The sequence below is a fragment of the Leptopilina boulardi genome, unplaced genomic scaffold (assembly GCF_019393585.1).
Source record: "Leptopilina boulardi isolate dan_hultmark-lab unplaced genomic scaffold, ZJU_Lbou_2.1 LbouV2_372, whole genome shotgun sequence".
In the NCBI taxonomy this organism is placed as follows: domain Eukaryota; kingdom Metazoa; phylum Arthropoda; class Insecta; order Hymenoptera; family Figitidae; genus Leptopilina; species Leptopilina boulardi.
The window spans coordinates 3,067,085-3,080,014 of NW_026137943.1; the positions used below are offsets into that span (position 1 = coordinate 3,067,085).

The window sequence follows — 12,930 nt, forward strand, 5'->3', positions numbered from 1 at the left end:
TATTTTATAAAATACAAGTATGAAATATATCACATATCTCTGCTCTTGATGATTTCGAACATGTTGGTAAATAAGAAAGCAATAATTTTTTTTCATCAGAATTATTTTTCGATGTTTCTTCTATCAATGAATAGCATAAAATTGCATCATAACAATAGGTTGATGCTGCTATCAACGTTGAAATCATCTGTAAAAAAAATATATATATTTTAAAGACGATATTAAAATTGAATGAAAAAATTAATTTTTATAACTCACCAATATCATAACGGCCATTCTTTCTCGATAATTGGCTTCTTCATTAAATTCGAATTTAATAATAGCAAATACTGTATCACAAATTGTGTATATAACAAGGTATATATATTCCTAAGAAGAAAAGATTAATTAATATTGTTTCCTTATATGTATATGCAGTTAACGTGTTTAACATACAAATTTCGAATATTTAAAATAATTAACTATTTATTTTCATTGATCATAGTAGATTATTAATAATTTTAATGAAAGTTCGTTTACTGCATATAAATATATATATATATATAAGAAATGAATATGTGAACGTATACGAATTAATAAATTATTACCGAAAGAAGTAAACGAATTTTGTAAGTCTTCCAATAATCGATATGTATTCGATATGAATACACAATTAATATAAATAATGAAAAACAAGCTCCAATAATGCAAAAAATTTGTATATGCTTGCTGTGAAAACGACACAAACTAATTGAAACATACATAGTAATGCAGCATATCTAAAAATAAAAGCATTATAATCTATTTTTAACATTTTTGAATTTATAATGAATATTATCAAAATTTCACCTACCACTTGTGCAACTTTCATAAAACCCATTGAACTCCAAATATAATTATTATATTTAATTATTTCATATTCTTCAACAGGTATTACAATTTCAGTCTCTTGTGTAATTTCAATTTCATCACACGATTCATAGGCTCTATTTTCACAGCCTAAAATTTGTTCAATTTCTTCATCACTTAAATCGGAATCTGATAAAAATGCAAAATTATTTTCAACTGTTCGCCTTCGCATTTCACCTGTTGAATATGCAGATGATGAACTTTCATTTGACAAATCATTTATAACTATCACTGAAGGCACTGTAATATATAAAATTTTCATAAATTTAGAGAAAATATTTTCAATATTTGTAAAAAAAAAATATAAAAATTATTTATTTACCAATACCAGTTGATGTGGAAGGAATTGCCAAATCCTCTATTTCTCTCACTTTTCTTCCATAAATTAATGGACTTCTTGTTAGTTCTGTTATAGGAAATATTTGTTTATCATCTATTGTTATTTTTCTATCATCTTCAAATTTAGTTTTTTCTATTAAATTGCAATTTTTTATTCTATTATCGTCTTTTAAATTACTTTCTAAAACACTATTCAATTCTGCTATTGAATTTTGATTAGGTATTCTATTGTCATTTTGTGATAAATTATTTTCTGGATTATTATCGATTTCGTTGATTTCAATTATTGAATTATGATTAAATATTCTTTCATCTTTTGAATTATTTAAATAATCTGCATTCAATTCCGTAGAATCTGATGAATTTTTATCTTGAGAATCTGGTGTCATTCTTTCTAAAGGTTCTAAAAGAATTTTATTTATTTAAAAAATATATGATATCAGAAATTAAAATTAGACTCCTACCTTTATCTATCACAGGGAATTTATTTTCTTTAATTGTATCTGCCTTAATTACAATTTGTGTATTTTTTAAACTATCACTTTCAGGTAATAATCTCTTTTCTCCTTTATCTTCAATTTCTTCATTCATATTTGTCGAGTGACAAATTTGAGATTCACAATCAAATTTTTGTGCTCCTTCATTTAAATTTAATTTATTTTCCACAGACGAATCACATATTAATATTACTTTTCGAACTGTAAACAAAAAAATGAGAGATTATATTTTAAATATAACCCAAAAGTAAAAAATTACTTAATTTAAAATTTACCAATCTCGTCCAAAACATCAATTATTTCTCGATCCCTAAAAAAAAGTCAATAATTTTTAAATACAAGTATACAAATGTATAATAATGTCTACTATTGTTTAAATAAAAAAAAATATATATTCTGAATCTTATTGAGATAATGAAAATTTTATTAAATAGAAATTATTTTTCATTGAGAAATGATTTATCATTTATCGGAATTATTATTCAGTGATTTAAATGCTAGTATAGAAAAGGATAAATGTATAGAAGAGTTCGTTGACTTACATTTTGATCGAAGCACTTTAAAATATTACTCAAAACAGATTTCTTAAATATTTCCTAATAGAACACTTCACATTAATTATAATATAACTAAATTAGTAAAAAAAAAAAAAAAAAACAATTGTTTATATGTACATTTTATAAATTTACTAATATTATATGTAAAATATTTAAGAATATTTCTTCTATATGCCTTTCACACATATTTCTTTATATATACATTTGGATCCGCTTCTACGAAACTGTAGTAAGATCTTAACAATACTATATATATATATATATTATGTGAAAGTTATAATACACAGTCGGTAAAGAAAAATTAAAATATTAATTAAAAATAATAATTGTTTATAGTTCGATTTACAAGAAAAAAAAAAATTTTCTTAAAAAAAATAATTCTCAATTAATTAAAAAGGAAAATTAAATACTTATCTGTGACAATATTCGCCTTTAGTTAATAGCATTCGAAAATAATTTAAAAAACACTTTTATATATTTATCGCACACTTGAAAATTCTATTTTTCACACAAAACCTTGAAAAATGCGATTTTACACTTAATTTTATGGTAACACATCAAAAATCACTTCAACGCGCCCATGGAATTTTAATTGATGGTTTAATCGATTTTAATTAAAGTCGATAATAATTTTAATGATTAAAATCGACAATTAATCGTTAATAAAATTGTAAGTTAAAATCGTTAATTATTTATAATAGTATTGTCAATAGTACAAAAGCCGCGAGTGTACGGGATAAATTTGCCCAAAATCTCGAGAGAGAGAGAGATATGTAAAAAAAAAAATATTTTTGTAATATATTTTTGTAAAAATAGCATTCCAACAAAATTCTATTTTGTTAAAATTGTAAAATTTGTTGTCACCGAGTATACAACTTCGTATAATATTAATCTAGTTTTATTATTTATAATTTATATAATGATTGTCAAATGTGCACTCACCAGATGTCAATCGAGGATTTTCATGGCCAAATGAGTTTTCCTGTCCTTATTCCTGCTCTCAAAATATTCACTTCACCTTTTTAGTACTGCAAAATAAAAACAAAGATTAATAAAAAAAAATCTTGATCCTCCTCCATTGTCTGTTAAATTACTAAATTACAAATCTATAACATACATTTACATGCAACAAAATCTTCCGAGAAATTCACGATAGACATAAAATTATAATTCTAAATTAAAAAAAAAAATTAATATATTCAATATTATAAAATAGCAATCAACAAAATTCATTTTGAAATTACGGACAAGGTTCGTCAATTCCGAAAGAACATGTAATGAAATTTGCTGGGTATTGTAATTATTTTCTCGTCAAAAATTTCATATTTACCAACAAAAATTCCTCGAATTGTTAAATCTTCAGATAAAAGTAAATTCAAATATTAAAAAACTATTATATTATTCACTACGTTAATTAAAATAATTTGTTTTTTTTCGTTATAAATTTTTCAACAATGACGGTTACAGTATGAAGAACAATGATGAATGATGCAGTGTTGACAATAGCAGAAAATAAAAAATACATTGCAACCAACTTAACACTGAAAACTCAGTATTTGCAGATATATTTAATAGTAAAAACATATTTGTTGCGTTAATTCTAATTTATTCATTTTTTTACTATTTTTTGGTTAATGTTCGATAAATATAAATTTCATATATTTATCCTTTAAATATTATTTTACCTGTACTTTTTGAATTTTGCGCCGCAGCGCTATGTGCCACCAAGTGGCAGTAACGTAAATTTATTACATTGTCAAATTTTTTAGGTTATCTCTTTGTCGCAAAATTTTTCTTTAGTATATTGCTTTTATTCATTTAATTCTTAATAAACTTATACGATATATCGATTATTTAAAAAAAATGAAATTTAATAAACACAAAACTTATAATTAACATTGAGATGTGAAAGATTTAATTAGGAAAAACGCGGAGTGTTTTTTCAATGTCTTGCCAGATTACTGAAACTGATTCGATGACGGTCGTATGCAAGCTAGGTGCAAGCATGTCTACTATTCCTGCATTAAATAGAAAAAAAGTATATTTTTTTTTAAATATAATATAAAAAAGGTTGATACTAACCACAAATTACATTTCTCGTCTATTTATGTTCCTTTAATACATAAGGAATCCACCTAATATAATATTTTTGTTTTATATAACTTGAAATAATTAAATATTTAATTAGTTATATTAATATAATATTTATTATATAAATATAATATTGGTAATATTTAATTAAGTTATGATTTCTTCAACATTGATAGTGGTTGTCCAGTACCAATAACGAATAAAACATTTAAAAAAATATTTTTTCTGAGCAGCACAGATCATACGTCTTGAAGAGTTAACAGCTCACTGAAGTGGTGGGAGAAAAACGACATATATTTATAGACGTTGGTAGCCAGAGCGCCTGCCAATCAGCGCTACCGCAGTGAGTGCCCCGTCCAATCAGCGCACGGCAGGCTGAGACCTAGTATAAAAGTTAGCATCCAAGAAGCGCACGCTCAGTTCCATGTTGGATGTTTTGAAGGAAGGATCTGTGTCGCTTGGAAGAATTTTTAAAATCATTTTTAAATCAGCAATCATGGATTCCCCTTACTTTTTTGCAATAGAAGAGGAGAATTGGATGTCTTACAGGGAGGATGTGTGGCGCTTGGAAGAATTTTTGAAATCATTTTTAAATTAGCAATCATGGATTTCCCTTACTTTTTTGCAGTAGAAGAGAATTCAAGGACAAAAGAAGTCCTTTTCAACATCAAGAAGTTTGACAATACAGGTACAAATATGAATAATATAATATGATAATGCAATTAATATCATTAATTGTATTATTAAAAGTATATATAAATAATTTTTGTTTTTCAAATTAGGGATTTCTTTTTTAATATAATTACTATAGTATGTTTATCTATTTCAAGCGACCACAACTTCATAACCTTTTTTTAATTACAATTACAATCTTTTAGACTTTCTTTATCGAACAAAAAATAAATAAATTTCTGATTTCCTCGATTTAGTCGACGCATGCTCAATGCTACATTTCCGGTGTAAAATATCACATTTCGGACTTTCCACTTTATTCCATAATTGAAACTCTGTTTTAACTACCCAACACTGTTAGTATCTTAGTTCACAACATTGACGTTTCGCGCGATTGGTAGCACTGGTCATGGACTCGATGCAACAGTTACAGTTTCATTTCTAAATTGTACAGTTTTAATCCTTTTTTTAAAACGAAAAAAATGTATACAAAAAAAGTGTACTTTATTTAGTGTGATACTCGGAAAGTAAAATTTAATTCAATAATACAAGTTATTAATTAGCTTCTTTTGTGTCATTTAAAACAAAGTGTATAATTGTTTAATTCTTTTTTGTGGTTTCTCGAGAAAATAGAGGTTAAATACGAAGTTGAAGAGAGAGCAATGGCAAGCTAGTCTGGCAGTTCGCCAGTAACCGGCCACGCGTTGAGTAGTCGGGTTGTTTGAACTGTTTGCTCTCACTTTTCAACTTTTGTTAAAAGAAAAGTATCTATACAAGTTGTATTCATTGTAGTTGGTGTATAATTTAATTTCATTAAACATAAAGTGAATACAAGTGTGTGCTTCTGTGTATATAAAAAGTTCAAATTGAAAAGTGGATTAATTTTTTGAAAACCAGTTTGAAACATTATCTCGATAAGGTTAGTTTTACAAAATTTTCCTATGTAGACAAGAATTTTAATTTTTTTTTATCTTTTAAATTATATTTTGGGTGATTTTTGTACTTTTCTTGCTTATCAAAGAACGCGAGAGTCAAGTGTAATGAAAACTCGTATATAGGAAGTTGCTTGCCTTCTGGCAGTAACGGTTATCTTGACCAGAAGCTCAACTCATTTTTGAATTATTTTTCATTTGTTTTTACTTGCATTTTTCACAGGAATCGGTGTTTTTTTTTATTATAATCCTTTTTTTGCCGTAGATATATTTCCTATTTATACTAATGTTGTCTTTAGAGGAAAAAATATGTTCGACCTTTAGTTTACATCTATTTCGAAAGGTGTTTCACTAATTTCTAAAGTTTCATTGCTGTAAGGTTAAAATTGTTGAAAAATTAAATTACATTTTTTTTTCAACAGTAAGAATATAAAATTAGAATAAAGTAAAAATTTTGTCTTTAATGCGTGTGAGGATTAGTAAAAATATTATTGTTTTGATTCTATACGAATTTGAGAAACATCGTTACATGACGTGTATTTATAAAATTTTTTGGAAAAATATTTTATTAACTTGAATCAACTTGCTAAAGTAAAGTGCACGGCTTGAATTCCTTATAAAATACACAACACAGTAGATTGTCGTTGCAAAAGGAACGACGGGGTTTTCAGAAACCAGTTTCTTGCATTATTGATAAAAATAAAGATTCCGTGACAGATAGTCTTACTTAAAAGTAATTCAGTCAATTCCCAGTTTCGAATTGATTTACCTTTGTTTATAGTTTTCATAGTCTATAAAGAGAGGTTTTCAGTTTTTGTTTATAAATTATTAGAATTCCATTTTGTTATCAAAAATCAAATCCTTTTTCCGTTTTAAAAATTGAGCAAATTAAGACTTTTTGTTAAGAAAATTATCATCGAGTTTTTTTTTACACGTGTGACAAAGTACGCCGCGGGAATTCGAGAGGGTGAAAACTACGCAAATAGTCTTGACAATAAATGGTGCAAACGTCGAGAATCTTGTGACTAAAATTGCATTCAAAATTCATATGAATAGTATATTTTTTTTCTTAATGTAAAAAAAAATTTAGTAGCAAATTTTTTTTGAATGAATATAAAATATTTTTTCGGATACAATATTGTACATTGTTTATATTATTCGGGAGTTATGTTTGACATGAATGTGTGGATATTTTTTGAAACTTTTTGACGACTCACGTCAAGTATTCGACGCGAAGCGTTTGTATACGTCCAGATAAGCGTCGTAATTTTTGTTTCTCGGGCGACGAAGCGGGAACAAATGCCAGACGGTATTGTTTGTATGTGCATTACGTAAATGAGGGTAGCCCGTGGCCATTGTGTTCAACGTGCCATCATCCAGCCATGAGTTGTTTTGCTGTCCTTCCGTCACTAATCACTATATATATATATATATATATATGTATATACGTTAGAAAAATAAAATAAGAAAGAGAAAAACGTTTCTTTGCCGTTACGCCAAGTTACTTGTGCATCCGCCCTCTCTCTCTCTATAGTATATATATATGCTAGACCTCATTGAAATCCCTCGAAAGTCTCTTGATAAGAAACCAGGACAAGAGCCACGTAAAAAATTTGCATATATCTCAGAAAAAAATATTCCCTGATAAAGTTTTTTAAAAAATTACACTTTTTAGTAAAAAAAATAATTTAAGTTTTTTAATTATATAGAAAAAAATTGTTTTTTTTTGTAAAACAAAGGCAAAAGTAATATATTTTTTTAAAATTAAAATTATTCTTTTTAATTATACTAAATGACACAGAGGACGAAACGTCTAGTAAAAAAAAAGAACGTAAGGAAATCTCAAGAGAGTAAAACTATATATAAGAGAGAAAGGGAGAAACTTTGTGCTCGAGTGGTCGATAATGGTGCAACATCCGCGCGCGAAGAAAATCTTCAATGGGATATTGTGCTTTCTTTCGATATCCTCCACAATCTTGTAAAATCATCATATGTAATGTTCCTCAAAACAAAATACACATTATTAAATATTTAAATCATTTGGAATATTGAATTATTTTTTTTAATATTCCAATTGTCGTTTTTAATGACTTTAATTTTTTAGTCCAAAAATAATTATTCTTTCTTACTATATACATATATATGTATGTATTTATATATAAGTGGTAATTATTTACTACCTTTTTGCTTTATTATGTATAGTTTGCTCACCCTTCGTGCATTGTTTTTTTTTTTTTTTATCTTCAGTCGTGCGCACAACCTGTGGTATAATTGTCGACCATACTTTTCACTTGCATCCTACGGTTTCTTGAATGTTCCCGTTTCTCCATTTTGCCTTTATGTTCGTGGTAAAGACTCTGCTGCACATTTGATGACCACAGATAGTCATGAGATTTCCTCTTGTCTTATTTCCATTGAAATCCATTTATAACAATATATCTTTTATCTCTGCGTAAATAAAAAAAAAAAAAACAGTTTCTCTGTCAATGATAAAATTAATTTTATTTCATCTCTAAAAATAGAATTAATTTTATTTTTTTTTAAATTTTTATTGCGTTTGGAAAATTTTTTTTTCCCAATTACAAAATGTAAATTATGATAAATTTTTTTTTTACGGAATAGTAAAATAGAAGAATATAGAAAAATAATATGCGAATATATGTCGTCATGTGGAAGTCGTATAAGTATCAAATTTGTCGATTAAAATCTGTACTCTCTTTTTCTAAGCCAGTTGGGAAAAAGTTTTCTCATTGAAATTCGTTTTACTGTGTATATATATCTTTTTTTTTTTTTGGAAATCTCTGGCAATGGGAATAGACTTTTAGATTAGTTTTTTTTTTATGTTGAAAATTTATATGTCTAAAGAAAGCTAATATCGACTTCTTCACTCCCCTATATCACACACTATACGAGTTTCTGACTGTTTTTGTGAACTTAAATGCAGAATTGTAGACTCTTGCAATAGGAGGATAGCTGTTTGTCATGAACTCCCCCTGAGTTGGTTTTCCGTTAGTACAGACATTATCCACACCACCTGCCACACAAACCGCCTTCAGTCCTTTCCACCTGTACCTTCTCTATTTCAAACCAATTATATCGTTATGGCTTCACACAATTTTATTTTATTTTAGGCCTTTTAATTTTTTTTTTTAATTTCGATTTTGTTTATAAATTTATTATAGAGGAATTAGAGTTTGTTTTAGTCAGAAAATATATTTTTTAGTCAGACTAAAATTCAAACTTTTTACACATGTTCTCTCTAAAGAAGTAGTTAAAAATAACTAATTATTATTAACGATTTTTTGCAAAAAATAGTTAATTATTAGTATTTGTTTATAATTATTGTTTTATTAATTATTTTATAACTATTAGTATAATTATTAGATATTATATTATAGCATTGTTATTATTATTATTATTATTATTTATTATTATTATTATTATTATTATTATTATTATACTTATTAGTAAAAAATAACTAATTTTTTTTAATTAGTTATTTTTTTACTAAATTAGTAGAAATATTATTCTATTTAAATGGACTTTTTGCTATGTCAAATTATATATTTTTGACTAATTCAAATTTAGAGAATTAACATAAATTTTATTTTTCTTTATTTATATATAATTTTATTATCAGAATTGAATTTTGCTTATCGTAGTAGAAATCTAGCGGTTTTATGTGTACAATTTCTTCTTTAAGGAAAATTCCAAGTTTCTCAAATTACTTTCTGTTGGTTATTACCAGACAATTTTTTTTTTTTCATCTATTTTAACAAACAGTTTCTTTGCTACCCACAATCCTTACCTTTTATACTTACGAAAGACTCCCACGTATATGACACGTGCTTTTCTGACGCATCATATATATGCGTGAACCTTTAAATTAGTTTGTTGAACATAGGGCATTTTTTTTTTCATTCATATTCGTATATAATAGTGAGAATCAAAAAATTTTAGTAGATGAAAAATTCTCATTTTTTAATTAAATGATATCTTCAAAAATATATATATATATAAACAAATTCCTATATATTCTCGTATATTGTTAAAAAAAAAATAGTTCGTAATTTTCTAAAACGAAATATTTAATTTCAAATTTGTTATTTTTATTGAATCGTTATTATTACATTTGTTTCCAAAGAAAAGGAAACTACAAGACCTTGAACTTTTTTGAATTTCTCCCATAGAAATTCTTTTTGAGAAAAGAAGATCCAATGTATTGAGAATCAAACGTCATTCAATATTTTGAAAACTCTTACCTAATGAATTCAAACACTAATCGTTATTATTCAAAAAAAAACCATGACATTTCAGAAAAGAAGTCGTAAAAATATTTTCTGGAATTTTGACTCGACGATGAATTTGTTTTTATGAATATTAAGTATTAATATATTTATAATTTTTTTTTAAATACTGAAAATCCAATTTTTTTTTGCTTTACATGTTGTTTATATCAGCATTTAAAAAAAAAGTGACTAAGGAGTGAAAAATTCGACAAGTTTGTTGGGATTAAATAATTCTTTTCTCGATGAGGCGAACTTGAAGGTCGTAAAGAAGATAAACGAAATTTCTCGAGTTCCGGGTGGTCGAGAGAGAGAAGGAGACATATTCTGAGATTTGTTGGCGATCTTATCGAGAATGATGTAGACGCGCGATGATACTGAGCCAACTAAATCCCTTAAGAAAAAAAAAAGAAATAAAAAAAAAGACGATCTACCCTGCCACTGAGTGTCTTCGCTTCCGGTTGAGCGCATGATACAGCGACCAACCTTTTCCGGTCTTATATGCATCGTGTATACTACCTTTTTTTTTTTTTATTGTGTGTTGCTTTCTTTTTCTCTCGATTCTGCATACCTCGTCAAAAACGAGTTATGCAAAATTTCCATCATGGTTAAACTGATCTAGTATCAGTTTTTTTTCTTTTTTTCAGAAGTATTTTCCTTTTTCACGTATCAAAATTTTGATACAAAAAGAGTCACATTCAATTAATAATATATAATTAGAAATCAATTTTTATTTAACACGGAAAAATTATAAAATTGTTTACCTAAAATATTTTTTTTTTATTAATTTATTGATTAATAAAAGCTAAAAAATTAGTAGATTTATGTCTACCAAATATTTTAGTAATTTTTTTAGAAATAATTAGTTAAATTTGACTGTTAAATTAGTTGTTTTCTACTAAAAATTAGTTATTTTTTACTAATTGAAATAATAGGGCCGATTCGTTCACAGTTTTACTGTTAATTAGTAGTTTTCTACTAATTCAGATTTACAGAGTAATTTTTTAATAAAAAATTCTTTTATTTATAAAAATTTGTTTTTTAAATCTCTTTTTATAAGAAATGTTTCATTTTGTTGAAAACAAAACCGATTTTTATTCGATGCTAGTGAATTCTATTCTTTTTACCTCTTTAATTTTGTGTGTTCACATTTAGGAAATGTTTGAACAGTTTCAGCTGTTTGACATTCAAATTTTGATGTTTGCTCACTTGTTAAAAAGTCAATATCAGTTTCAAGCTACTTCAAAAAAAAAAAAAAAAAAAAAAAGAAGTTATATCGTTGAATGATAGTTGTCAAAAGTATTCAAAAATTTTTGTCACTTTTTTCTCGTATTTAAGTTTCTTTAGAATCAAAATATTTTTCTATATATTTAAATAATTCAATATAATTTGAAAAATAATTTAAAATACACACACACACACATATATGTTTATGGAAAAGGAAAATATGTTGACACGTGTATGTAAGTGCGTTAGCATCAATTTGGACGTAATTTCACGGCAATTTCCTGATTTGCCAAGGAAAGGATTGGTTATGGTGGAGAGGGTGAGAGAAGGGTTTAGGATCTTTGGAATCAGCAAGCACTTTCGGTTTCACTTCTCTAGTATGTTGTCGAGCTGACGACAAACTATGCGACCCCCCTTCCCCTCATTCTAGAACGCTTGAAAGGGTGCGATGTCGATAAAATTTTCGAGATACCGCCATAACTCGAGGGTGGTTTCCGTCAAAATCACCCGCAGGCCAACATCAGCCCTATATAGAAAATTCTACCTGGACGAAAGCCAGAACCCATATTTTTTTATATATTTGATTTAGGAAAAAAATTTAATATATTTTTCATCATTGGAAAAGAATTTATCTAAATAAAAAATTCAATTATATACAAAAAGCTTAAATAATAATTTTAAGAGATTATTGTTAAATTATCAATTTTTAAGAAGATTTTTTTTTATAGATACGGTACTGATTTTGATTCCTTCCTTGACCTTTAATATCGAAGTCTATCGCAATATTTATTGGCCTCAGATTATTCAAGTATACTTGAGACACACACGTATATAACATGTTGAGGAACCGGAAGCTTAAGCACTCGTCTTAAATATCTTAGTTCATATATATACATGTTGGTTTATTATGTGAGCGTCATTTATCGGTTCATAGACTTCGTATATGTGACGTGACTTTGTTGCTAATTATTTCTTAGTTGAATAAATCGCCCTTCTTGTTTCGACAGTCAACTATTATAGAGAGATAAGGCTATCTCAAAATGAAACGTTATAGAACAAAGGAAATAATAGTAATGCGTTATTTAAATCTTGTCACGCAACTTTGATTCCATTCATCCGTAACATTTTCACTTTTTCTTCAATGTTCTTCCTTGTTAAGGAATTTAATTCAATTTTTACATATATATATGAATGAGGAAAAATAATTTCATAAACACTGATTGATGTCTTAATTCTCATATTTAGAATTCGTTATTTTTGATTTAAACCAGTCGTTATTATACTTGAAATTTGTGATAAAATTCTTGGCTAATATTTTCAGCTCTCATTTCAAAGGGGTTCGATAATCTTCTGGAGTTGAAATCTTTAGTAGAATTAGATTTACTTTACAACAATTTCGAAATAGACGTACAAAAGTAGCAACAAACCAGATTTGTTAGTT

General features: G+C 26.6%; 2 protein-coding genes across 3 annotated transcripts in view; one reads left to right on the forward strand and one right to left on the reverse strand.

Annotated features, from left to right (window-relative positions):
* Positions 1-4: 4 nt before the first annotated feature.
* LOC127287765 (uncharacterized) lies at positions 5-2,506 on the reverse strand. The gene is made up of 8 exons (XM_051314874.1): positions 2,267-2,506; positions 2,000-2,034; positions 1,692-1,925; positions 1,211-1,630; positions 833-1,128; positions 588-758; positions 259-369; positions 5-187 (listed from the first exon to the last, which is right to left on the reverse strand). Coding segments are annotated over exons 1-8 (1,452 nt in total). The 5' UTR covers positions 2,269-2,506.
* A 2,300-nt stretch (positions 2,507-4,806) lies between these two features.
* The window catches only part of LOC127287763 (rap guanine nucleotide exchange factor 2-like), a 128,439-nt gene continuing 120,315 nt past the window's right edge, over positions 4,807-12,930 (forward strand). Inside the window, exon 1 of one of the 2 annotated variants that reach the window (XM_051314862.1) lies at positions 4,807-5,060. The gene's annotated coding sequence lies outside the window, so the exon portion shown is untranslated. Of the gene's footprint in view, positions 5,061-5,709; positions 5,964-12,930 lie in introns of those variants that run through there. The other variant, XM_051314861.1, reaches the window with a different exon arrangement.